The sequence below is a fragment of the Hippocampus guttulatus genome, chromosome 5, assembly GCF_054856545.1.
Source record: "Hippocampus guttulatus isolate MCC_2025c chromosome 5, RoL_Hgut_1.0, whole genome shotgun sequence".
Taxonomy (NCBI): Eukaryota; Metazoa; Chordata; class Actinopteri; order Syngnathiformes; family Syngnathidae; genus Hippocampus; species Hippocampus guttulatus.
In genome coordinates, this window is record NC_141265.1 from 20,550,530 (window position 1) to 20,577,197 (window position 26,668).

Sequence of the window (26,668 nt, forward strand, 5' to 3'; positions counted from 1 at the left end):
GACTTTTTCTTCATTTTGAGGTACAGTAGTGGACAGTAATCAAATTGGCTTGACGTGATGCCTAAGAATTAAATGGTCTAGTTAAGAAGAACAACAAAAATCATGTAATAATCACTCGTGTTATGTTCTACTTGTTTTGTCTTCTTTTATTAACATGTACAGTATCAGTGAGAGAGTACTCATGCTATGACAAAACAGATTGAAGGCGACAGAAGCCAGAAGAGTTTCAAAGTCACGTCTACAATGGCAATGTGTTCACATTGGAGAATTTCATTTTGTGTCTCTGTGTGTAGGGCACCGTCACAGGTGAGCCAGGTTTGAACCATGTAAAAATCCTTCGTTTGTGTGGACCAGGGCTCGATTAGTCTTTTTTTATGGAGGACAAAGAATATATGCCTGCGAGTATCATTCTACTGTGTTGGCTGCCTAAATGTATCAATGCAACAATTGTGTGCCGTTTCAAGGGTTGTTAATATACCACGTCGATTGTAGTTTTGCCTGCCGTCTATGATTTGTGTGTTAGCATTAAGCTAGTGGACTTACCGACGGCAAAGTTCCATGCTTATTTGAAATACGCAGTGTAATTCTCTTTGCTACAAGTAAACTCACTTGGAGTGGCAATAGACAGAAGAAAGCACACGAGGCTTCTTTTGTGAGCAATTGTTCACTTTTTGCTGCTTGCTGCGCTGTTACCAAATATTGCTCGTATCTCAAATTTTGCTCACAAGTCAAAGTTAAACATCGTATCCCGAAAAGTCAGGTCACTTGGACATACGGTGAGGTTATGACTGTATTCCATGACACGTTTATTGCCACATTTCTTTGAGGATGTTGAATGTTGAACTCAGGCACAAAGTCAGCAACGGTCCTGCCCAGAGGCTTGTTTTTTTTTTTTTTTAGCGTCGCCCAGATTATGACGTCACTGAGTGTTTCCCCGATCTGAGTTCCTGGTGTGGGTCAGAAGGCGGCAGCGGCGATCAGGCTGAATATGAGTGGGAGGCGGAGTCGTGAGGTCATCATTGGCGAGGCAGCGCTTGTGTCGTTGTCAAGGCAACCGCTCTTCTTGAGACAGACCCGCTGCTCGCAGTACACGCCTGCGTGCGCACACACACACACACACACACACACACACACACACACACACGACATTTGATGTGCTGAGCGGAGTGCCAATCATCACAACGGTCTCATATCTGCCTCAATTCGAACCAGAAAAAAACAGCCTGACAAGTCGTGTGACATCACCATCGGTGTGCCTCGCCTGATGTGTGACATCATCACGGTGCGCCTACCTGAGAACTTGTCAGCACACTCACAGCGCAGGAAATTCACACACGTGCCGCCGTTCTGACAAGGCGTCGCTCCGTCGCACACGTTGGCTGGATGACAGTGATGCTGGTTACTCATCCATCTATCGTCAATCATCGCGCCCTCCACCCCCGCGCCACACATACCTTTGCAGCCGCTACTGCCTTCTCTCCACGTGTATCCTGGCAGGCATTGGTCACAACGCCTCCCGGTGGTGCCCTCCCAGCACTGACAGGCCCCCGAGGCGGCGCAGTGTCGAGACCGGCTGCCCGCCACATCGCAATCGCACTCTGACACATGCACAAATACGACAACAACACTGTCAGGATCTCTCTGTAAGACCTGTTTTGTGTTTCCTGTTTTTTTGTTGTTGTTTATTTTTTTTTTTTGCTCCCCTCATTTTGGTGATTATCTCCACCCGTCCTAAAAGAGCTATAGTTTCTGGAATAATTTATCCTAAGCACATACATAGTTCTGTGTGCAGGTAAAGAAAACAAATCGCCACCCTCAACCTATTTCCGTGGCTTGTTCAGTTTTGGCCACTTGCATATCCACAATGTCCTCTAGGTGGCGTGGTGGGTCGGGAAGATTTCAACATGGTGCACCTGGACTCCACTTGGTAATCTTTTCAAATCGGGAGCCTGGCTGCTACATGCATAATGGGACTGATTTTGTCCCCACTTTGCATGTTATTTTTCTATTGTGTGTGTGTGTCGGGGGGAGCGAGTGGGCACTGACTGACCCACACAAACGTCCTGGTGATCGAGCGGCAGGTTGTCGTTCCGATAGTAACCGAGACGGCAGTGTTGGCAGCGGTGACCTCTGGTGTTGTGTTTGCAGCTGACGCACGTCACCACGTTCAGGAAGTCCATGAAGCTGCAGCGGTTCGAGTGGCCATTACACTCGCACTCTGACGCACCCACACACACACACACACACACACAGAACAGAAACGTATGCTGGCATGCGTGTGCTGAATGTGTACATGCTAGCAGCTGATTAACGTTGACAGATCACATGACAACCATATCATCATGTTCAATGAACTCGTGATCCTGACCAATGAAGGGTTGTTTAAATGTGGGAGGAGTCAGAGCCACTGGAGAAGGGTCTAATCGTGGAAGGGCAGGAGCTCGAGGTTGATTTTATGGCGCGACGAGCAGGATCGGGGCTACCTTACCCTGGAAGGTGACATAGGCAATTTTGGAAAGTTGGCTGCCCGTCCCACTGCCGGGAATCAAAATCTTCTGAGTCACTTCACGGACAAAAAGAAAGAACGAAATATGTGCATCTGTGGCAACGCGTCAGGAATATTCTGGTTGCTAATGCTAATGTTAAAACTGGCACCATGCTCCTTTGTTACCTTTTTTCTCATAGCCTTTTTCCTCTTTCTCTTCTTTCTTTTCTTTCAACTCTTTTCCCTCCTCCTTCGTCTCCTTTTCTTCTTTCTTCTCTTCAAACACTTTCTTTGCGTTCTCTTCTTTCTTGTCTCTGTTCTCTTTCTTTTCTTGTTCCTTCAAACCTTCCTCTTCGGGCTCCACAGCTGTCAATCAAAGAAACTGTTCAGCTGCTTCTTTCACATTACCACAAATTCAATTCAACGCCATTCTATCCATCTATCTATCTATCTATCTATCTATCTATCTATCTATCTATCTATCTATCTATTGAAGCTAGCTAGCTAACAGTCACCTTTTTCAGTGGTTTTCTCCTCTTTCCTCCATTTGTCTGACTCTTGTTCTTCCTTCTTGGTCACCAAAGAAGCATCCTCTCTTGGTTTGTCAACTCCATCAGGAAAATCGGGTCTTGACTCCTGTTCAGGAATTTTGGGGCGAGAATCAGAAGATTCCGCTTCCGGTTCCTGAGGACTTTCATCTCCCGTCTGGCTTGATGAGGAATCCGAACGACCCTCACCTGCATCTGACCCAGAATCCGGATTGAAACTTTTTGTTTCAAGAGGTGTTACAGGACCAGTCGAATCCTGATCAACAAAACTCAAACCAGAGTCTGTATTGTAATCTTGTGTTCCAGGTGGTGTTCCAGGTCCAGTGGAATCCTGGTCAATTAAATCCAATCCCGAATTGGGATTAAAATCTTCAATTCCAGGTCCACTGGATAATTGATCTAATGAATCCAATCCAGAATCTTGACTTGAATCTTCTGTTCCAGAGGGAGTTCCAGGTCCAGTGGATTCTTGATCTACTGAATCCAATCCAGAATCTGGACTCAAGTCTTCTGTTCCAGGAGGGGTTTGAGATCCAGTGAGATCTGGCTCAACAGAATCTAGACTGGAATCTTCTGTTACTTGTCCAGTGGAATCCTGATCTTCTGGAAAGGGGAAAGTGAAGTCCACTGGGGCCAAGTTCCCAATAGGCTCTGACCAATCTGATGCAGTTGACTGTTTGTCCTGTGCAACTTCTCCAGCTTGTGAAGGAGGAGCACCAGGAGGAAGTACTTCAGAAAAAGGTTCACCCACAGGAGGAGGTAATTTTGGAGTAGGGCTGTCAGGAGGAAATGCACCAGAAGCTGAATTTGGGGGAAAGGGCTGTGCTCCATCGGTTGGTGCTCCATCCACAGGAGCTTCCCCAGGGAAAGGTGTGTCTGGAGGTGACCTGTCAGACGATGCAATTTGATCCAGAATGCCTTGTTCAAGGGGAGTTCCATCTTCACGTGGAGATTGCGGTCGCTCGGATGGCGATACATCACTAGGTGGATCATTTATCTTGATGGACTCTGTTTCTGGTGGGACATCAAGAGAGGTTGCATCAGGGCTTGGTATCTCAAGTAGCCTTTTTTCCAGAGGAGGTACATCAGAGGAGGGTAGATCAGAAGGTCTGGCAGGAAGAAATCCATTGGGAGCGGGGGGTACATTTTCAGGAGCAACACCGGGGAGAAGTCCATCAGAAGCTTGAATAGGGAGCAGGTCATCGGGAGGGGAGCCATTAGACATTCTCGGTTTTAATGTAGGATCTCCACCAGCAGATGAAGTCTGAGGAGGTGGGTTATCTCCAGAGAGGAACGTGCCATTGGGGGGAATTACTTCTGACATCCAGGAACTTGAGCTTGGAGTTGAGAAGCTGCTGGTGGATGACCACAAGGGGACAAAGTCTGTCTTGTCAGGGGGCGGAGTTACTGGGTCAGAAATAAACACCTGAGAGTCAGTGTTGATATTTGAGGTCGTCCTGGTGACACTTGGTACCGTTGGACCACTAACATCTAATGACGGACCGACACCTGAGGTGTTCAGAGCAGGAACCACTGGGGAAATACGTTCAACCCCCGCTGATGCCAAATCACCGCTTTTCCCCTTTGGACTCGCAGAGTCCGCAACAGTCGAAGAAGACTTCACATTTTTGTCCTCTGTTGCAAAAGTCAGAACGGCAGTTGTAGAACTGTCTGTTGTCGAACTGGAAACCATCAAGCTGTCAGACATCGAGTCGTCAGTTGCTGAGCTGTCAGTAGTAAAGCGGTAAGAGCCAGAAATGTCAACAGCAGAACCGTCTGCAGTCCAAGAGGAGCTCAAAGGCGAGTCAGCAGTTGTAGGAGACAAAGCATCAGTTGTTTCCACTGATGTCAAACTTGTAAGAGTGGAAGTAATCCACAAATTACTGCTGTCAATAGAAGTGTCAAAACTCCAAGGAGTAAAAGTAGAAGGATCTGTCGCAGAAATCGAGAAAGTATCAGTCGTGTCCAAAGCAGTGATTGTTGCAGGAGTTGAACTAGTCCAAGTACTACCGATGTCAGCCCGAGTTTCAAAAGTCACAAAATTAGAAATATGAGTGGAAGAGTCAAGACTGGAAGTCGAATAAGTGTCAGTGATTTCACGTGTTGAAGAACTTCTGTCAGAGTCATCGGCCGCTGTCAGAGAAGAACATTTACGGCTTTTTAGTCCTTTTTGCTCTTCTACAACTACCCATGCACACACAACTCACACACACACACATACACAAGAAAAGACTACAAAGTACACTGAAACACAATCGAATCGATTGAGTGAAGTTGCTAAATTTAGTCAAATTAAAGTGTTTCCGTTTGAACAAGACCAAACTCAACTCCTTCTTCCATGACCTGGAACCTCCATTAGAACCTCTCACATAACCTGCAACCTCCTTCAGCATCTCATGCATGAGCTGGATCACCTAAGAATGTCACATGTGCTACTGAAATCACTTTCAGGACCTCAAACATCAGGTCAGTAAAGTGGTGTCTGCACGTTGGTGTGAGATTGAGATTGACATCTTAATGCACTAAAACAGATGAAAGGCACACGCACACACACACACACGTAGAGAGACACGCAAATGGATGGATGGATGGATAGATAGATAGATAGATAGATCAATACTTACTAGTCAATGTTTCTGATACTTCACCTAAAAAGCAAACGTTCCTATCAATAGAAATCCAATATAAAATCAATAGAAAGAAATTATGATAAACTGTATGTACGTGATCTGTGTGTGTGTGTGTGCATGCGTGCGTATGTGTTTGTATTCCGTGCGACATACAAGCATTGGCGGTGCCACTGGGCAGCGGCAGGAAGCTTCCCGGCATCCAGTTACGGGAATCAAAGGCGGCACCGCAGCGTTGGCAGTCTTGTCCACTTGTGTTGTGTTCGCAGTCGCACATCAGCGTGGCGTCACGCAGTGCGCAACGAGATGCGTGCAGGTTACATTTACACCTGGAACGTACACACATACATGCTTTCCTTAAGCCAATAGATGCTTGACGTGCTGCACTAATTCACAAAGTGTAAATGCAATCCAATCGCTTGTTTGTCGGCATGGACAAGCGATGTCAAGCGAATGACAACTGAGCAGATGTGTACCTGGCAGGTACATCAATGTTGGATATGGCGTAGAAGTACTTGAGAAGGTTGTCTCTCTGGAGGTAGGTGCCGCCGAGGGCCGGTCGCAGGAGTCTGAGGCGAAGGTTGGTGAAGGTGAAGAAGTCTCGCAGAGCTTTGCTGCTCTGCAGGCGCGTGTACAACGCGTCCATGTTCAGGAGCTTGGGGCCTGCGAACACTCGCAAGCGGGCTCCAACCTCAAACACCACCGTCTTCTCCTCCTAGAGGTTAGTGGTAGCATGGTAGCGTGTTAGTGTCTCTGCTTCAACCACATTAGCATGTTAGCATTTCAGCTTCATACTGGACCAATGTGGATTTAATCCTCCAAAGCGAAACTAAACAACAAGAGTACTAAAGACTTTATCATCACTGTCGTTGTCCAAAGTTCACCTTGGCGCCCACCCATCTGGAGTACTGCTCGGTGCAGATGACCCTGGTCACGTTGCTGGGTGCCAGTTCGGACACTCGCTTGGGCGGCATGCCGAACGTCTCCATGCAGTCGTCGGCGTAGAACTGGTACGGCTGCCATGTCAGCCCTGTTGCAGAAAGTACGACGACCGTGTGACTCGGGACATACCACGACCGCCTGACGCGGGACGTACACCGTCTCACCTTTGTCCATGGACTTTTCGAGCACCATGCTGGTGGGACGCCCGTATTCGAAGCTGACCACCAGGTCGTCCACCACCTCCAGACTTTTGTTCCAGGACAGCGTGATGTTGGCCAACAACGGCTCGGGATAGTTTGACCATGTGACCGTCTGCCAATACGTGATGAGCCCGCCCCTTTCCCGGTCTCCCATTAACTGAGGCGGGTGGGACAGATCCGGACTGGACGCGTCGCACTCATCGCTGCACAGGTATGGGTTCTCCTAAATGGTGACACACCGCAAGATACATCCGGTCGCGTGGACAGGGATATGATGATGTGAGCGTGAGGAGGTGTGGAGTGGAAAGACAAAGGGCATGAAAACACGAGATTTGAGGACAAGAAAATGAAAAGTTACGACAACATCAAGATATGAAGTCATGCAGAGATTAAGACATGAAAATATGAAGACACATTGAGGACACTGACCAGAGTGCAGAATCGCTCCGGGGGGTTCCCGCAGGTTACTCCCGGCGGATCGACTCGTATCTGCATGGCTTCTTTCATGTTGGTGGGCGGCGGCTGGCAGGCGGAGTCCTTCCATCCGGACCCCGCCTCCCGGCGACAGGTGTCAAATTGACATCGACTGGACGTCACCAAGAGAAGCAGGAGTGGGAGGGGCTTGAGGGAATCCATGGGCGGCACCTCAGGGGGGCTGTGAGGTCCTCAGAGAGTTGTGGGGTCCTCTTGAGGCCGCGGGGTGGTCAGTGGTGTCGGGCATCGCTGTCCGACATGGCGCACACTCCTTGGAGCGTCGTAAGATTTAAGTAGGGTTGGGGTTACCTGGTGTTTACCGTGACGGATGCCGCGTGTGTCAGTCCGGCCGGACATGTAACACAATTTAACATAAAGTAACAAGTAACACAAATGCAGCACAGTGTTAAACCATGTTAAACACGTTAACAAGACATCCCACAATGTAACACAATATTAATGTGTAAGGTGCTACATTTGCACTCACCAAGTAGAACAATTGAGTTGGGGTCAAATATGTCGTCTTTGATGTAGTTTTACATCGAGCCTGTAAGAGAAATTGCCTCTAGGTTGCGCTAGATTCATCCACTCACAAGATCTCACTTCTTTCTTTTTCTCTTTGGGTAGATGAGCCGATGGAGAACAAAGTTGGGATGGCTTCCTACTTCCTCTTCTTCTTTCTTTTGCTTGTATCTTCTTCTTGCTTGCTTGGAGCTCTCGTTTTCTTCTGCGCCTCCTCCTCCTCCTCTTCTCCTAATCTCCTTCTGCCTCATCCTCTTTCGACTTCGTCTTCTTCGGATCTGTCACCCCCCCCCCCAGCCCCGCCTCCTTTGACTTCATCATCATTATCATTATCATCATCATCATCAATATCATCAGCAGCAGCAGCAGCAGTTGACTTGTCACTTTATTAGGAGCACCTCACTCATTCTTTCCTTTTTTAATGGACCGTCTCACTCACACATGAACGCCCGCACCCACACGCAAAAGCTCTTTAGGTTAATCTCCCTGATTAGCCCACAGCTGAAGTTTTCCAGGCCCTTTTTTGATTTAACAGACCACACCACAACAGAGCCAAATCATCCAGTGATTAAAAAAAATATTTATATCGAGAATCGTTATCAAACCACATTTAGGTGTTTGCTCAAAATGTCCCCCCTCAATTTATTTCAGTGGGCGTCAATTAAACATGGATTTCCACTATTCACTATTCGACAATAGTTATATTAGTTATTTGTGTAAGTATTACGTTTGTTCGGAATGCTATTATTCTTCCATCGCCACAGCCTACTAAATTGCGTACTGCAATAAACGTATTCGTAAACAAGTATTGTACAGAACTGATTGAGTTGGGGGACTTGAACGCAGCATCGGCGCGTGAACATTTATTTGACGTCATCAGAGAGCGACAGCACCAGACGTCGGCGGCGGCGACGCTAAGATGGCGGACGTGGTCAGCGTTGGTGTCAACCTGGAGGCGTTTTCCCACGCCATCAGCGGCATTCAGGCACTGCGCTCCAGCGTCACCCGCGTCTTCGAGTCGCTGAAGGACGGCATGAAGAACCGAGAGACGCTCGAGGCCCGAGAGAAGCAATTTCTCGCCGCGTTCCAGGAGAACCTGCAGGCGGTCAACAGGGATCTCAAGTCAGTCCGCCCGACTCGCTTCACGTTGCCCACTTGCCACACTTTGCACGAGCACACTAAACACACTAAACGACCATTCAAAACAAACGTTCTCTTGGCCGGCTAATAGTTTTGCAAAGCAACTCCTTTGACTGGTGACTGAATGCGTCCATCAAAGATGAAATCATTGCCCCAAGATCAACTTTAGGAAACCTTTTCAAGATGATTCAGTAAGCCATAGCCATTTAAAATCGCTCAGCGTTAAGAAAGTTCCAAACGTTTCGAACTCCTTTATCTTGATTCTGTTTTATCAAGGTTTGTAATCATAGAAATATTGAAAAGAACAGCCGCAACATAACAATAACTGATCATCATAAGTATTAATTACGAGAGGTGTTTGATACCACTTTTTCAGACCGATGCAAGTACGAGTTTTCACTCTTTGAGGACTCGCTGATACTGAGTAACAATGCCTCGAGTACTTTTGATATGGAAAATTTCCTGCTCCCTGTACATTGCACTATAATTCCAAAGTAAAAAGAAAAATCCAGTCAGAGCCAACAAAGGTAAAAACACACGGTCGCTGCATTCGGAATTAGTTCACTCATTCCTGAATCCCAGATCATGATGCAGGAAGTCTTCCTTGATGTTTTGGGAAGCATTCAAGTCAGCTTTTTCCCAGTTGTCCCTTTGTTCTTGCCGGGCATCAGCGAGCTGGAGCGTCTGAGCGGCCTGGTGGGCCGCCCGTCCGAGTCGCATCCCCTGCACAACAGTGGCCTCCTGAGTCTGGATCCCGTCCAGGACAAGACGCCGCTCTACTCGCAGCTGCTGCAGGCCTACAAGTGGTCCAACAAGGTGGTGGGCCCGCTAATGTGCTATGGGTCGCCGCGCCTGGCAGCTCACCGTAACGCGCGTTTTGTTGTCGGCAGCTGCAATATCACGCCGGCCTGGCCTCAAGTTTGCTGAACCAGCAATCGCTCAAGCGCTCGGCTAACCAGATGGGCGCCTCGGCCAAGCGACGGCCCAAAGTCCAGCCCAGCACCCTTGTCCTTCCTCCACAGTGAGTAGATTGGTAGTGGATTGTGTGAAAATGTGGAGAAACGCACCAAACGTTTGACAGAATTGTTGTAAAAAAATATTTGTGTCTCGCTTTTTTTCTCCAGATACGTGGACGACGTGATTTCTCGGATCGGCCGAATGTTTCCCGACATGAGCATTGAACTTTTCCGCCCGAACGGAACGTCTGCCGTCCTGCTGGTACGCACGCACGTGCACAAGCGCACTTCCTTGCGAGCTAACATGTCACTTCCTGTCAGGTGACGCTGGGAAAAGTGCTGAAGGCCATCATGGTGATGCGCTCGCTGTTCATCGACCGAACGTTGGTGCGGGGCTTCAACGAGAACGTTTCCGACCACGACGGCAAGGTGACACCCACCACTTTGTGTGTGTGTGTGTTTTTCCCGTTTCCCCGTTGACGCTTTCTATCCCCCTTAGCTGGACATCTGGACCAAGTCGCAGCATCAGGTCTTCCAGAAGGTGAGTTCGGAGTGTGGGTGGGGTGGGGGGGCGGGGCATCTCCCGTCACGCAGCTACTGATTGGTGCTGTGGTTTCTAGGTGACGGACCACGCCACCACCGCCCTGCTGCACTACCAACTTCCTCAGATGCCCGACGTCGTCGTGCGCTCCTTCATGGTCAGGAAGATATGGCATGAGTTGGATGTACACACGGGTGCATGCTTGTTCGGACGTCGGCACGTGTGTTGATGTTTGTGTGTGCGTGTCCGCAGACTTGGTTGAGGAGCTACATCAAGCTCTTCCAGTCTCCGTGTCAAAGATGTGGTCACTTCCTGCAGGACGGACTTCCTCCAACCTGGAGGGACTTTAGGACCTTGGAGGCCTTCCACGACACCTGCCGCATGTGACTCCAACACACACACACACACACACACACTCCTGGCGGCGCTTTTATAGAAACGCTTTTTGTCCAGGCCGCATTTGAGGCTTAAGTGGCGTTAGCGTGGGACCTCGGCCCTCTTCATGTGGTCTGCAGTCTTCATCATCATCATCATTCTGGAAAATGTTAAATGCTCCCTGAAGGATTTGAACGTGCGCTAATGAGGGGCATATGTGATCATCATCGTCATCTTCATCGGTGACCTTCATGACTCATTGATGAAGGTCAATTAGGCGGCGGCGTGCTGTCGCATACGTCGCACCTGAACACCACCTGCCCATCACACAAACCTCCCGAGACCCTCCCAGCCGAGTGGCTTTTTTTTTTTCTATTGCTCGTAATGAACTCGAAAACCAGTTTAAGGTTTTTCTTCTGGCAGGCCGCCAACACCGGCATCGAGAGATTTATTTTTACTGGAGATGGAAAAGTGCATTGTTGATAGAATAGGTTGAAAAACAGACTTGCAAATAAAGTTGTGTGAAATGTTTTTGGACCAATGTTTTTCTCGTATTTGTCTCCACCTGTTGATCGCTGTTTGCTTTGCATGCGTGCCCGTATGAGCACAACCTGAACCTGCCTTTTGGAATGATGCCAACAGACGGTAACTCTCTCCTGCACACAGTTGCATAAGCACAGTTATGCCACGCCGGGAACAAAATAGCCTAGTGTTACTTGATAACATGGTGATCATAACATTTTGACATATGTTAAATTTCAACGTGTTGAATTTCAGATTTGAAATGCTCATTTTCGCGTTCAAACCCGATCGGTGTTGTGCGTCTTCTTTTGAAATCGGAACTCTTGAAACGTTTCTTCGACTTGATTTCTTGATGAGCAGGGTGTAGATAGCCCAGTTCCTAACTTTGAATTCTAAGACAAGAAAGGCTGAACCGGAAAAAAATTGCTTGAAATATTTTGTTTTGCCGAATGTGGATGTCAAACTTTTTTTTAATGCTTTAGTTAACAAACTGCACATTTAGCAATGAATTCCACAGTAATTACAACTAAATAATGTAAGATCGGATCAAACAAATTAAGAGAGCACCGAGGTTGAAACCGCTGATGGTGCCAATCGACCTCCCGATTGGACCCCCGCGCGCGTCTCCTCCAGCACAATGAAGCGGCTACTGCGCATGCTCGGGCGCGCGCGCGGTTACGCGCAGTTGGGCTTCCCCCTTGGAGACAACAAAGGCGGGGCGCGTGACCGCGTCCGCTACTACGGTTCTCGCCACTGCGCACGCGCACGTACGAACAGACGCACGGCGGCCGTGAGCGCGCACGGCAGCGGCGAGAAGAAGAAGAGGAAGAGGAGGTGGAGGAAGAGGAGGCGACATGAGTGTCAACTGGGGCGCGGAACTGTGGGTACGTAACGCGAATGGCGCCTCCTGGCCCCTGCGGCCGCGTGTTCGTGCTCGTGCGTGCGCAGGTGTCAAGCTGCCGGGCGGCGGCTCACGTCCGTTGTGCCATAGCAACACGCTCTCGTGCACGCGCGTCAGCACGTTGAAATCGAGAGGTATGTGGTGGATGACGTCACTCTTTCGGCTTTACATTCACGACTGCAAACTAAAATACAGGTCGAAGAAATCGTCCAGTACTCTGTACTAGTCCGAATCTATGCACTTAGACCAGGTCTACAAACCGCTGGTTCTGCCTGCTTGTCCACGTGTTTGCACTAGTAAAGTCTCAGGTCAGGGGTCATTCTTGAAGTCAACCGGTACAGCTAATTACATGTCAGGTGCAGGCCCAGGTCCAGTCTTAGATGCAGGTCCTTTTTCAAACATGTGTCAGGTTTTTTTGGGCTCTGGACTAGTGGGTGTGAGGTTCAAGTCAAGGTGCGATGTTTAGTGTCTCATGCAAGGGTTCTAGTCTGAGGTGACGGGTCTAGCCTGTGGTCCAGGTTTTGTCTTCTTAATGAATCAAGTTGATGAGCCCTGCGGTGTAGTCGGGGGTGCGCAGCCACGGCTTGGGGTATTTGGGGAGACAGGACCAAGTGATTGGAGATACTGATTGGAAGCGCTTGACCAATCTTTTTTCTCTCACAACAGTGATTGTGCACCCGCAGAAACAAACGTGCCAGCAAGTGGTGGCCCGCAAGGGGTCGCCCCCGAGCCCTGCTCAAAATTCCCATGACTGCAATGGGCTTCGTGCTTAGTTGTTTGATTTGCTTGGCGCCTTGAGGCACTCGTATCTCAAATCATCTTCCCCCATTGAAAGGGATGCAAATGTCATTAATGCGTTCCAGACCCGCAAACACGCAAGAAAAGGTCGGTATCCAGGACACGCCCCTTTTGAGCTGAGTGCTTACAGCGATGCTGAACTCGAAGAGGCAAAGGCGCCTGCCACGACAACCAAAAGACCAACCATGGCGGCACATTGAGCTACAACCAAGCAAAAAATAGATGGCTCATGTATCGAAAATCACTCCTCGCTCAAGGCGTGGCTCCGTGGCTGTCGTTTTACTGAATCGCGATCCGCAGTTGGGGAACGTCGATTTCGAGAATCAGCCGATAACATGCTTCCTTTCAGGTGATCTTTAAGGTCCCCCGTTTGTCAGCAAAATCAGCTGCTACTTTGCCAAGCCCACCAAAACCACCACCTTAGCAACACACGTCGAATTGGATCACATGGGGTCATTTTGCCGTGGCGTCCAGCCACGTGTCGGCATTTGTCTCGGCGGGCTTTTTTCCCCCCGTCGGTGGCGCAACGTTTGGAAGCGAGGAGTGAAAAATGGTGATGTGGGCGTTAACCAGTGTCTGCGTTTATGACAGGACCAGTTTGACAATCTGGAGAAACACACCAGCTGGGGCATCGACTTCCTGGAGAAGTACACCAAATTTGTCAAAGAACGAGCCGACATTGAACTCCAGTACGCCAAACAGATCAGGTGAACGATCGCACTTGCCACACCCTCTTCGGCGCTGACGTCGCCCCCGATGTACAGCCCACGATAACGCTCGCCATTTGCAGGAGCCTGTCGAAGAAGTACCTGCCCAAGAGGAGCAAAGAAGATGACAACAGGCGAGTCAGTCATTCGGGGACTCTTTGCAAAAACGTTCTTCACGTACATCCCGATACAGACGCGTGAGCTCGGCCACGTTTGGCTTGCCTTCAGGTACACGTGGTGCGCGGCTTTCGGCGCCACCCTTCAGCAGCTGGCCGAGTTGGCGGCGCAGAGAGAGGAAGTGGCCGACAAGCTCAGCTCGCACGTCGCCGCCGACCTCAGCAGGTTCACGCAGGAGCTCAAGGCCGAGAGGAAGTCGGTCAGATGGCGCTCACGCACGCACGCACAAGCGCACGCACGCACACGTACAAGCACAAGACTCACAAATGTGGACTCCCCCCCCCCCCCTAGCATTTCCAAGATGGCCGCCGTGCCCAGCAGCACATTGAAAATTCCTGGAAGCAACTTGAGTCTGTGAGTTGCATCGACTCAAAGCACGTCCGCGGAGACGCCCGCGCGCGCACTCGTCAACAACGCGTCGTTTCCAGCGTGTCCTTCGCGTTCTCTTAATCACGTCAAAATCACGTTTTGAATGACGTCCGCAGCACATTTCTATGATCACGGGCATTGCATTCGTCGATCACATTTCGCCGGTGAACGTCAGCGTGTTTTCCCAGCGCGCGGCGTCTGCGTGGCGCGTTTTGACTGCTGACATGTGTGCCGTTGCAGACCAAACGCCGTTTTGAGCGCGACAGCAAGGAGGCGGAGCGAGCGCAGCACATGTGCGACAGGATGGACGTGGACAACAACGTGGACGCTGAGAAGGTCTCGCCGAAACACCACACGCTTTGCTCATTGCCGGTTCTCGCCGATGATTGCTGTTTGCTCGTCACAATCGCAGTCCTCCTCGCTGGCCACGTTTGTCAAAAGACGCAAGGAATTTGCCACATCATGCACAAGCTAACTCGAACAAAAAGCACATTTTGGATCAGTGAAAAGTGTCTTTGCGTCAAGTGGCCAGGAGAGGGAGGAGCATTGGTGGCACAATTTCAAATGCGCTCATTCCGATGCAGCGGCTGCTATGCAAATGATGCGGAGAGTACTTTCAAGTGTCCAGCGGTGTGGAATCTTGAATCAACAAGGCTTACTGAAATAAAATATGGCAAACATTTTGCAAAATGCCACAATGGAATTTGGAGTCCACTATTGAGGGAGTTGACGGCAAAAGTTTTTTTTTTATCATTGGTGACCATTTTTTTTGCCATTGCTTGTCATTGTGTACCATTGGTGACATTTGTTTTCCATTGGTTATTATTCTTGATTATTGGCCGCCGTTAGTTTGTATTGATCACCATTGGTTACCGTTCTTGAAGATTGTTTACAACAGGGGTGTCAAACTCGTTTTTTGTCGAGGGCCACTTTGGAGTAGCGTCTCCCCTCGGAGGGCCGTTATGATCGTGAAACCACAAAAAATGTTTCATCGTCTCTTTGCATTATGACTTGCAAACAACAATTTAATGGATTATTCGTCAAGTCGACTTACTCAACTCATCTCAACTGTATTTATAGAGCACTTTCAGACAGACTTATCATAATTTATTCAATTAATGTTCAAGTTTGTGTAAAGAGGGGGAAAAATCTCTGCGTTATTTATTACACATGACAATTTGATATTTCGGTCGAGTTTTGAGCAAGGATCATGCAAGTTGACGCGCGTGATTTGCTTTCGCGGGCGACATAAAATGATGTGGCGGGCCGGATCTGGCCCCTGGGCCTTGACTTTGACACCTGTGGTTTACAAGGTTCTTTCTTGGCCACATTCAAGTAATGTGAACTTTTGTTTTGTTTTGTGTGTGTGTGTGTGTGTGTGTGTGTTTGTATCTGTCAGCGCTGCTCGTTTAAGGTAAGATTTTCCTTGATTCAAGTCCCGATCATGATTTTTGGGTTCTCTGAGCGCTGTCGTGTACGGAGTGTGGCTTTGTTGTTCTTTTCAGGCCCGCCAGGTGGCGCAGCAAAAACAGCAAACAGCCCAAGAGTCCAAGAAGGAATATATGAGCACTTTGACTCAGTTTAACCAGGACCAGCACCAGCACTACCACACCATGGTGCCCGTCATATACCAGGTAAAAGCACGGCTCGGCACCGCTTTCGTCCACATCGACCACTTGCAAGCACTCCAAGTGCGTGCGTGTGACAGCGCATCCAGGAAATGGAGGAGCGTCGTATCGAGCGCGTGGGCTCGGCCATGCGCTCGTCGGCCGAGGCGGAAAAGAAAGCACTTCCCGTCGTCAGGCGATGTTTGGACGCCATGATGGAGGCCGCTGAGAGTATCCAGGCCCGTACGGTGAGAGCCCCATTTCGTTTGCAACACTCGCCCGGTTTGACCGGGCAACGTCATGCCGTTGATGCGGACGAGATCCGATGGCTTTTCAGGACACCCGCTCGGTGGTGCGCGCGTACAAGTCGGGCTTCGAGCCACCGGGCGACGTGGACCTGGAGGAGCACGCCGCCTCCATGAGGCGCAGCATCTCCGAGTCCAGCTACCTGGACGACCACATGGAGGGGCGCAGGCACGGCAGGAAGCTGTGGCCTTTCCTCCGCAAAAATAAAGTATGCGCCCCGCCGGCCCATCTCACCGCGCGCAACCCCCCCGGCCACCCCAGTTCCATGACCTGCGACCTTTGTCCGCTCAGTTGCTGAATCTGCTGTCGTCGCCTCACCAGCCTCCGCCGCCGCCGCCCGCCTCGCCGTCTCCGGGGGGCGTGGCCGGCAGCCCGCAGTCCCCTCCCCCAGCCGCCAGGGACCCCATCGCGCAGCGTTTCAATGACCTCATGACCTCCGGCTCCCGAACCAGGAAGCAGTGCCTGCGCAGCCTCAAGAGAGGAGTACTCATTAAAAATTTTCACAATGGCATAGCTTTACAAACACACATGCGTATCATTTGCAGGTCAGGAGAAGACCAGAGAACTGCTTCACAGAGTGGATCAAAAATAAGTCATTTATTGTTTTTATTTTTTTATTTTAACCAAAGCTACTTTTGTTTTTAAAATGGACATTTTTAGTGGGGTGGGAGAGACTGGTTTTTGTTTTTTTTAGGACAAGGCTTTCAGAAATTAGTAAAAGGCAGTTGTTTTTAGAAATGAAAAAAAATTATTTTACAGTTTCAGAAGGGGAATTTTTTTTTTCAGAATCCAATTTTTTTTTGCTTCCTGAAACCGCATTGTGCAGCCTCAAGGGAGTAAGACTATGGTTTACTCATTTGCATATCAATTACATACCACTCGCATCAATAAACAGGTCATTTACATACAGCATGAAACATGTGACTATCTCTCCATGCATTCATGAAACGTTTTTTAGGCAGTCCTAACTCCAAATATCCTCCCTTCAATGCTTCTATTTGGACAGCTGTCACTCAAACTGGTAAGTAGCACAGGCGTAAGAGGTGCCAAGCTTTGATATCATCAATGTATGCCGTCGTTTCAGGGCTCCGCCCCTGCGGACTGCAGCCACCTTCCCATCGAGCAACGGCGGAAAAAACTTCAGAACCGAATTCACCACATCGGACAAGAGATCCTGCGAGAGCGAGAGCAAAGGTGATGCTCGTTAGCTTAGCATTAGCTGTAAGCAGGGGTGATGCGAAGCCCTGGGCCACTTGTTCGCATAGCATTTGCCAGAAGATCAAGCAAGTACAAGTTGCACAAGTCCTTGTGCTGTTTGATAGCTTAGCATAAGCTGAGCATTAGCCAGGAGTTTCACAAGTGAGAGCAGAGGTGACGCATGTCTCTTGCCGCTTCACAAGTTGCCACTTGTTAGCATGAGCTTAGCTTGAACCAGAAGGTGATGAAGTACCAGTGCAGCTTGTTAGCTTGGCATTGACGTTAGCCAGAAGATCTGAGAGCACGGGCACAGGTGATATCACAAGTCTCTGTAAGGCTTGTTAGCTTAGCATTCGCCGGCTGTTGTTTCCAGGGAGGCACTGGTGAAGATGAAGGCAATGTACCATCAGAACCCGACCCTGGGGGACACCGCCGCTCTGGAGCCACGATTGGACGAAGTAAGACGGAGCCTACACAGGCTGGAGGAGGAGCTTAGAAACAACCAGGTGAACGTCCCAACTTTACTGCTGTCTGCCTTGTGTGTGTGTGTGTGTGCGTGTGTGTGTGTGTGTGTGTGTGCGCGTGTGTTGTGCCGAGTGACGGACGGGGTGTGTGGGGTGTTCAAGGTCGATTGGTCCTGGCAGCAGCGAGGGGCGGAGCCATCTGCCGAAGCTGATGCGTGACGTCGTTAAGCTCCGCCTTGACCTTGGCGATCTCCAGGCGCTGCTCGTTGATGATCTTGATGAGTTCTCCGCGGCAGCGGTCCAGTTTCTGGAGCCTCTTCTGGGTCTCGGTGTCTTTCTGCTCCAGCTGGCGCCGCAGGCTCTGGGTAGTCTTCTCGAAGTGGTCCGACTGCAACTTGTTGGACTCCAAGAACTTTGCGATCTTTTCCTCGATGGTGTCCACGCAAACGTCCAGGTCACCCGTGATGTACTTCCTCTTGAGGCTGGTGATGGCCTTGGTGAAGGTCTTTGGCCTGTTGATGAGCGAGATAGAGGTCTCCAGGTCCTCGCGGAACCTGCGTATGTACGTGTCCTTGGTGAGGAGCACGCACTCCAGATTCTTGACGCTGGCCTGGTGGGCCTTGACACGGCCCTCGTGGAACTTGATCTTCTCGGCCAAGTCGTTGGCCTGCATCTTGGCCAGGGCCAGGTCCTTCTTGGTGACCTTGTGGGCGGCCTGCTCGATCGTGTACTCGACCCTCAGGGCCTCCATGTCGGTCTCCATGTGTCTGAGAGATTCCCTCAAGGTGGCAGCCCCTCGCTCCTCGCGCTGAAGCTGCGCGTTGACGATCTCCTTGTGCGTCTGCAGGTCGCTGATGTCGGCATTCTTGGCCTTGAGTTCTTTGCTCTTTTGCTCGTCGGACTTTTTGAGGGCTTCCTTCTTCTCCATCAGGTCGTCGGTGGTGTTGGTGAGAGCGGTCACCTTGTTGGAGAGCGCGTTCTTCTGCATTTGGATGAGTCTCATCTCCACGCCGTGGTCATACTGCAGTTTGTCGCGGATGCCCTTCTGGGCCTCCAGCTCCTCCTGCCGCTCGCTCAGCGCCACCTGCAGTTTGTGTTTGTCCTCGGCCAGCTCCTCGGCCTGCTTGCTCATCTTGTCCATCTGAGCTTGAAGAGCGGCCGCCTGCTTGGCGAAGGCCTCGTCCTTCTCGCGCATCTTCTCCTTCCACTCGTCTTCCACCTTCTGCAGTTGCTCACTGTGCTTCTGGGCCTGGGCTTCCAGGTTCTTCTCCCAAGTGACCAGCGCCGCCTCCAGCTCGTCGATCTTCCCCTCCAGCTGGCCCTGAACCACTTTTAGGTCTTTGGCCTCCGATTGTATGAGGCACTTCCTCTGCTCCAGGGAGAAGATCTGCGCTTTATGGACTCTCACCTGGGTCATCAGCTCCTCCTCGTCCTTGCTGGCCGCATCCAGTTTCTCCTGCAGCGCCCGGTTCTGGGACTCCAGAGCCTCCACCTTAGTGTCGTGGCTCAGTCGGTCGGTCTGCCACAGCTTTTTGAACTCATCCTGCTTCTGGACCAACCTCCTGATCTTCCAGTTCACCTCCTTCCTCGAGTCCGGGCTTTGGTTCGAGTTAGACATGGCTGCGTCCGATTTGCTGAAGACCTGCGGAGTCGTCGATAGCCAAACTTTTGGCCAATTTCATCAGTCTGCGCTGGCCACCGGTGGATAGATAACCTATGAAGATTTGTTGAGTCTGCGTGGTCAAACCCTGTGAAGATTTGATGGATAGTCCAGTTTTGTGGAGATTTACTGAGCGGGCGTTAAGCCGTGGATGAGATTTGCCGAGTCAGCAGTCGCCGGTCATAAAATATGAAAATCAGTCAGGGCTCAAATTTTCGGCCAATTTCCCTGAGTCAGTACTCGGCAACAGTCAGGGCGTGAAGATTTCTCGAGTCGCCGCCTGCGACCACCTGCGATGTTCCCACAAAGGCGGCCATCTTTGATGATGCGGCGGACTGTGATGAGGTCACTGATATGGTGACTGTGAAGATGTCATTGCGCGGTGAAGCGCATGAGCTCGTCTGTCTGTGATGTCGCTCAAATGACGATGTCGACGCTTTTTCCGTTTTGTTGTTCAGTCTCTTTTTTTTTTTTTTAATATGCGCATGCGTGTGTTTCAGGCGTGGCTGGCGGAGGCTGAGCAGGGCGTGAGCGCGTGTCCTCCGCCTTCCCACTTTGGCACTGACCCGTCCGCACCGGGAACTTTGAAACAGATCAACACCACAAGTCCGGACAGCAGAGAAAGGTTGTCAACTACTTCTCATTCTTTCTTTCTTTCTTGTGCAAAAAAAAAAAAAGTATTGTTCTGGTTGGCTTTTATCTTCTCCCATCTGCATGCACGGCCTCTTTTGTGTCATAAAACTAATGCTAAAACTAAACAAATCTAAAACATTGTCGTTGTCATTCTACCTGGCGTTCTTCTCATTGTCCTCAGCTGGTATTTCTTCCTTCTCCTCGCTCTTGTCGTTTTGTTTGGTCGTGTTTTGAGACGGCTTGTGATGTTTGCAGTCCCGACGGCAGCTACACGGAAGATCCTGGCGCCGAGATCCACTTCTCCAAATCCCGAAGCTCCGACTTTGACGATGACTTTGACGACGATGAGCCGCTGCCCAGCATCGGAACCTGCAAGTCGCTTTACCCGTTCCGAGGTAGCCCATGACCACTATGACGATGGTGACCTTGATGATGATGATGATGATGATGATGATGCAGCTGATGCTGTGATGATGTCACAGGCCAAAACGAGGGCACGTTGTCCATGTGCGAGGGGGAACTTCTGAGTGTGGTGGAGGAGGACAAAGGTGACGGCTGGACACGCGTGCGTAGGAACCCAAACGAAGAAGGATACGTGCCCACCTCCTACATCAAAGTCTTAATAGAGGCCAAAGGTCAATGCCCCAAAACAATCATGACAGCCGCCAACACTAATGCCAGACCATAATAATTATCACCAGAGCTTCTTGAGCATCTTGATAATTTGTGTGTGTGTGTGTGTGTAGGCTTTGTACAGACGAGTCGTCTGGTGTGAAGACGACGTGTGGAAACAGGAATTGAGTTTGTTGAAGACACCAGATGGCGATGTCATCCTCTTCATCTAACACCTTCGCTGTGTTGCCTTGGTAACCATCACCATGGTCAAGGGGGTCTCCATGGTAACCGTAGAAGGCCACAATCTGTCTCTTTTGGAGTACACATAGACACACACACGCATGCCTGCTGGTCTGGGTTCTGTCAAGGAAAGCAAAAGCAAACAAAAGTCGCGTGTGCGTGCATTCTTCCTCTTTGGCCACACAATGCGCTACTTCTGATGTTAACGTTGTACTTTTATTTTGAAAAAAGGATATAGGATGATGGAACTTAAAAGAAAGCCTTCAAAATAAAATGCCCCGTTTTGAAGTCATAATATTAGGAACAGCTCAGTCATGTGACTGTCTAACTATGGACTCCCCTGCAAGCCCCGCCTCAATATTTTACCTCACCCCTCCCTCATTGTTGTCGTGGTTGTGTTGGATGTGAACGTCTTTTTTTTTTTTTACTCTGACACGCCACTTCCTGTATGTGCCCTATTTCAAAATAAAAGACCTCGACTAAGCCTAATTTCATGTGACTGTTTTTATTGTGAAAGTTTGCGCTCAGTGAGGTCACCTGGCACCGATAACGTCATTTTTGAGATCCAACAGTATGACCGAGTTGCTAACGATGCTAATATTTATATTGGACCAATGAGGTGTCACACATCACTTTATTCACTTCCTTGATTGGACTGAACTTTATGTGTCTGCAATTATTCGTGCCAATGTGTGTGCGCGAGTGTGTGTGTGCGTGTGTGTGTGTGTGTGTGTGTGTCTGCGTCCATTGGCTTAAATGTGTGCATCCTTTTGGAAGGATCACTCAGCGGTTGCTGTGGAGACAGCCTCCTTCCTGTGCGCGTGTGTGGGAAGCTTTTGATGAGGAGACGAGTTGTCACTGCTGCAGGCGATACGAACACACACACACACGCACAACACAGCACGATGGATGGTGACTCCTCCCCAATTGTCACAGAATGACATCATCACACGCACATTCGCGCACAGCGTGTAGGACGTGTTGAGAGTGGGCCGGCCGCGGCGACGGAGCTGAAAGAAGAAAAGAAGAAAGGACAAGAAGGCAGGATGGAGTCCGAAGAAGAGAATGCGGTCAAGTCATTTCTGCTCATCCTTCTCCTCGCTGCCTCCTTCACGCCGGTACGCCACGTCTGTCCACCCGTCGTCTTTTTCTCACACGCACGTCTTCCTACATACAGTACCTCTCTCTCACATCAACAGAAACACACCCTAAACATCGGTCTCACACACCGCCACGCGTTTCTTAAAAATACTTATGTGTCTCACATAAGTATGCGTAGACACGCGCATCGTGAAAGCGTTCTTGGCAGCCCTACCTCTAGTGCACTTGATGTGTGTATTTTTAGAAATGTGCCGCTTTTTCTCACACACGCACACACAACACGATCGTGTTCATCTGCCATCTGCAGTGCACTGAATGTGTGTATTTTTAGGAGTGTGAACCTCTTTTTTCTCTTTCACACACAGGTGGGTCCGGCGGCCCCCCAGGGTCGTGAGGGTCCCGATGGGGGTCAGGAGCGGGACGGCTGGCAGGTGTTCAGCTCGGCCCAGGACTCGGGAGGCGGTTGCGTGTGCACGGTGCTCACCCCCCTCAATGGTGCCTGCTCCCGAGACGCTCGCAGCAAGCAAGTGCGACACCTGCTGGACAAGGTGAGAAAAACACAGGCACGCGCTCCACCAAAGCAAAGTTACCACGGGGCCAGTGGCGATTCTGGATCAATTTCACTGAGGGGGCCGGGCTGGGGCCAGGGGTTTTGAATGGGGGGGGCACATTCAACCCAGGGGTAAAAAGACAGATTCGAAATCTTATTTGACTTTTTATTTCTTCAGACTTTGAAATTGTAGTCATAACATTACAGTGATGAGAAAAAAACAGTATTAGGAGGGCTAAAATGTCTGCAAGCGTAACAATACGCCGTGTCCATCTGTTGAGAATATTCAAGCCAGGGGATGATATGGTACCAGCCTGCCGGGGACAAAAGTTGCAAATACACTGAAGCTAGATGTTTTACATGCATATAATTATCCTAATTTTAAAAGGCAATGTCTTATATATTGATCCTGTTAAATAAAAATTTAAATAAAAAGGGAGACTAAAAAAGTTACACACACACACACGCACGCACACACACGCACACAAACACGTGCACACACACGCACACACACACATGCGCGCGCACACGCACACACACACACACGCAAATAGCACTCGTGTCGTGGTAATTTCCTTCTCTGCGGACTGCTTCTCATTTTCCCGCTCATTTTTAAGTGGCGCAGCGCACTAAAGGGTCCGACTAGAATGTTAAATCACGCACTTTGGTTCCACCTTTCGCGTCGGCGACTCGGCACGACTGCGTAATCTGCGCTCGGAGGGGGGGCCACAGGGGGGGCCAGAATCGGTGCTACAGGGGCACTGGCCCCCGTTGCCCCCCCCCCCAGAACCGCCACTGCACGGGGCTGACGTCGCAGGTGCAGAACATGAGCCGCTCCATCGAGGAATTGGAGCGGCGCAGCCGCCAGGACATCGGCGTGGTGGAGAAGATGGAGGTGGAGCTAAGAGGCCTGGAGAACAAGTTCAAAGAGGTGGAGGCGGGGCATGAGAGCAGCAGGGCCAGGCACTACCAGGTAAGCGCGCCTGCAAACACATGCACGTTACCTCACTTTACGCAACATTAGTTGACCTTACGCTATTTTACTGAGCGCCATAGTTACAAAGAAACGTCAACGATATTATATTACTCAATGCTAAATGAGTATACCTTACCTTGTTTGGCTTTGACAAAAGCAAGTCATGTCTCGGTTCAGGCCATGAAGGCCAAGATGGAGGAGCTGCGTCCGCTCATCCCACTGTTGGAAGCCTACAAGGCCGACGCCCTCTTGGTGCGACGCTTTAAGGAGGAGGCAGCCAATGTGACGGCGACGCTGGCCGAGTTGCATGACCGGGTGGCCCCGGTGGACTACCAGGACCTGAACGCTCGCGTGGCTGGCCTGGAGGACCGCCTCCGCGCCTGCATGCAGCGGCTTGGTGAGCGAGCAGCTAGGTCCCTTAGCGTAGCGGTTGCCTACCCGCTTCTGACCAGCTACCCATTCCCGTTTGCCTTCCAGCTTGTGGGAAGCTAACGAGAATAGCCGAGCCCGTCACCATTAAGACCTCCGGGTCCAGGTTCGGTTCCTGGATGACGGACCCACTGGCGCCCGCCGGAGACAACAGAGTAAGTCGGGAGAAGCGGTTGCGCGTCACTAACGCACACTTTTTTAATTCTTTTGGCCCTTTATAACAATGACAGTTTTGGTCTTCTTAGTGAGTTAGCTCACATAATAGCAAATGATATGCTAGCATGTTAGCAGAGCAGCGTGCTAATTGTCAGTTAGACATATTGTCATATTAGCCTGTTGACAAATAGCATGTTAACAAGTTCGCATTTCATCATCGTCATGCATATGGTCGCACACGAGTGTGTGTGTGTGTGTGTGTGTGTATGTGTGTGTGTGTGTTGGGGTATCACATGACCATGTTGGCATGTTAACACACGGTAGCCTTGCGTACTCAGCGAGCAGCTAAGCAGGCGATCCGCCATTTGTGTGCGCGTCTCAGGTGTGGTACATGGACGGCTATCACAACAACCGCTTCGTCCGTGAGTACGAGTCGCTGTCGGCCTTCATGACAACGGACAACTTCACGTCGCACCGCCTGCCTCACCCATGGTCCGGGACGGGCCAGGTGGTCCTGAACGGCTCGCTGTACTTCAACAAGTTCCAGAGTCACACGCTGATCAAATTCGACCTGAAGTCGTCGCTCATCAGCCGCTCTCGCCAGCTGGACTTTGCCGGCTACAACAACATGTACCACTACTCGTGGGGTGGCCACTCCGACATCGACCTGATGGTGGACGAGGGTGGTCTGTGGGCCGTCTATGCCACCAATCAGAACGCCGGCAACATCGTGCTGAGCCAGCTGGACCCTGAAAGCCTCCGTGTGCTCCGCAGCTGGACCACCAACCACCCCAAACGCAGTGCCGGCGAGGCCTTCATGGTCTGCGGCACGCTCTACGTCACCAACGGCTACTCGGGCGCCACCAAGGTCTACTACGCCTTCTCCACCAACTCGTCCACGTACGAGTACATCGACGTGCCCCTTGCCAACACCTACGGCCACATCTCCATGCTGGACTACAACCCGCGCGACAGGGCGCTCTATGCCTGGAACAACGGCCGACAGCTCCTCTACAATGTCACGCTTTACCACATCATACAGTGACAGCGTCAGGAGGCTTCATCAGGACATCGTCAAATCGTCTTGTCCTGTCATTACATTATGGTACGGCCACGACGTTGGGACGTTGCATCGTTGCGGCGTCATGACATGACATCGTAATGACATTGTGACATTACGGCATAACATCATCGCGATGCTTCAACATGGCGGCGTTACATTACAATGCCAGGACATCATCCCGCTTTGTGATGTCATGCCATTGTAAGATGATGTCATCACTGCGTCATGACATGACATCGGCAAGGCGTTGTGACATTTTGACATTGCCGTGACACCACTGAGGCTGTAACGTTTTTTGGAATGTTTGGTTAGTTTTTATTTAACACGGCATCTTGTCGCACACTACAACATCATACAATGACATAATTACACATCATGATATTACATCATCAGCCAAAATCAGCTGGGACAAGCCTCAGCATGTCCTTGATTTAATGTTTTTCAAGAATTTGAATAACCTTGGCTCATCAGACCATCACCTTATAAGACGCGACGTCATGATGTCATACCCCATAAACATTTGTCATGTCATCATTTTGTAGTTTTTGTAAACACATGAGGTCACATGACTGATTTGGTCATGTTAGCATGCCAGCTAGCAGCAATACTATTTTCTATCGTCCCTTTGCTAAGTGGAACGTGACGTCAACTTTACGTACACACACTCAAACTCGCTTCACACACATGCACACGCGTGACAAAGGTCAGGTGTTTGATGCACTAGTGCACATTTAGACACGTACACACAGACTTACAAGTAAACACGCGTATACACACAGTGGACTTACTGCAAAATGCAGGAAATTAATTAATAATAAAAATTTAAATATGGGCCTCTTTTTGTATTCGTCTTGACAGTTACTTGTCAGTTGCCAATTACTTGTCAACCGGCTTAAAAGGACACTTGATTTTTGGATAGGTGGTGAAGGGAGTCCCTCATAGAGGTGAACTTTGGGGAAAAATTAAGTCAAGCTAACCCTTACAGATTTTAATTTAATATATGAGAAATTCATTTTACAAAAAGCCTCTCGGGATGTGTTGTTTTTGGCCATCTTGGTGACATGAAAGAAAATAGATGTGACAGCAGAAAAGGCACTTAGGCTGCCATTTTCTTGTTCTTTTAAGTCATCTTCAGGTCATGGAAAGGTTAACCATTTTGTGATGTTTTAATAGGTTTAGATGGACCTAAGTAGAGATATCCACATACATTTGGGGGCCGATTGAGCCCCATTATTTTGACAATGAATTTGAATGGACAAATACGCTCCTCCGGTCCCTCCCGTCTGCGTTCTGAAAAATGTAACAATCCACGTTGTTGATTTTGTAAGAAAAGGGCGATGTGGAGCTGCTGTTTCCATGGCAACGGTCAGGAAACCGATCGGGCCAG

At 49.9% G+C, this 26,668-nt stretch overlaps 5 protein-coding genes across 9 annotated transcripts; 3 read left to right on the plus strand and 2 right to left on the minus strand.

The window, feature by feature from the left end:
* Window positions 1–782: 782 nt before the first annotated feature.
* Window positions 783–8,075, minus strand: LOC147205441 (netrin-G2-like). Of its 3 annotated transcripts, none has more exons than XM_086110837.1 (14): window positions 7,764–8,075; window positions 7,232–7,585; window positions 6,767–7,025; window positions 6,545–6,690; window positions 6,137–6,375; window positions 5,817–5,989; window positions 5,658–5,681; window positions 3,001–4,047; window positions 2,672–2,851; window positions 2,489–2,563; window positions 2,051–2,218; window positions 1,455–1,598; window positions 1,293–1,379; window positions 783–1,094 (listed from the first exon to the last, which is right to left on the minus strand). In XM_086110837.1, the coding sequence occupies exons 2-14, from the start codon at window positions 7,436–7,438 to the stop codon at window positions 958–960; spliced, it is 2,886 nt and encodes a 961-aa protein (XP_085966963.1). In that variant the 5' UTR covers window positions 7,439–7,585; window positions 7,764–8,075; the 3' UTR covers window positions 783–957. The 3 variants fall into 3 exon arrangements, with proteins under 3 accessions (XP_085966963.1, XP_085966961.1, XP_085966962.1); XM_086110835.1 differs by having other exon boundaries at window positions 3,001–5,166; XM_086110836.1 differs by having other exon boundaries at window positions 3,001–5,166; window positions 7,232–8,075.
* Window positions 8,076–8,465: 390 nt separating this feature from the next.
* Window positions 8,466–11,341, plus strand: med27 (mediator complex subunit 27). Its single transcript, XM_086110841.1, has 8 exons — window positions 8,466–8,920; window positions 9,610–9,754; window positions 9,829–9,959; window positions 10,063–10,156; window positions 10,216–10,323; window positions 10,394–10,435; window positions 10,515–10,592; window positions 10,688–11,341. The coding sequence occupies exons 1-8, from the start codon at window positions 8,718–8,720 to the stop codon at window positions 10,820–10,822; spliced, it is 936 nt and encodes a 311-aa protein (XP_085966967.1). The 5' UTR covers window positions 8,466–8,717; the 3' UTR covers window positions 10,823–11,341.
* A 687-nt stretch (window positions 11,342–12,028) lies between these two features.
* Window positions 12,029–21,495, plus strand: fnbp1a (formin binding protein 1a). Of its 2 annotated transcripts, none has more exons than XM_086111881.1 (18): window positions 12,029–12,216; window positions 13,623–13,738; window positions 13,822–13,872; window positions 13,967–14,114; window positions 14,207–14,269; window positions 14,525–14,620; window positions 15,684–15,698; window positions 15,790–15,918; window positions 15,993–16,139; window positions 16,229–16,405; window positions 16,489–16,680; window positions 17,204–17,218; window positions 17,282–17,391; window positions 17,768–17,900; window positions 20,019–20,143; window positions 20,407–20,546; window positions 20,634–20,786; window positions 20,898–21,495. In XM_086111881.1, the coding sequence occupies exons 1-18, from the start codon at window positions 12,187–12,189 to the stop codon at window positions 20,924–20,926; spliced, it is 1,869 nt and encodes a 622-aa protein (XP_085968007.1). In that variant the 5' UTR covers window positions 12,029–12,186; the 3' UTR covers window positions 20,927–21,495. The 2 variants fall into 2 exon arrangements, with proteins under 2 accessions (XP_085968007.1, XP_085968008.1); XM_086111882.1 differs by having other exon boundaries at window positions 16,002–16,139.
* On the minus strand, window positions 18,016–19,476 carry LOC147205444 (uncharacterized). Its single transcript, XM_086111883.1, has one exon. The coding sequence runs from the start codon at window positions 19,474–19,476 to the stop codon at window positions 18,016–18,018; it is 1,461 nt and encodes a 486-aa protein (XP_085968009.1).
* A 196-nt stretch (window positions 21,496–21,691) lies between the features above and the next one.
* On the plus strand, window positions 21,692–26,113 carry olfm1a (olfactomedin 1a). 2 transcript variants are annotated; one of them, XM_086112145.1, is made up of 6 exons: window positions 21,692–22,124; window positions 22,473–22,655; window positions 23,445–23,630; window positions 23,811–24,030; window positions 24,111–24,217; window positions 24,601–26,113. In XM_086112145.1, exons 1-6 carry the CDS (start codon window positions 22,053–22,055, stop codon window positions 25,261–25,263), a joined length of 1,431 nt encoding a protein of 476 aa, XP_085968271.1. In that variant the 5' UTR covers window positions 21,692–22,052; the 3' UTR covers window positions 25,264–26,113. The 2 variants fall into 2 exon arrangements, with proteins under 2 accessions (XP_085968271.1, XP_085968272.1); XM_086112146.1 differs by having other exon boundaries at window positions 21,693–22,124; window positions 23,475–23,630.
* Window positions 26,114–26,668: the final 555 nt, after the last annotated feature.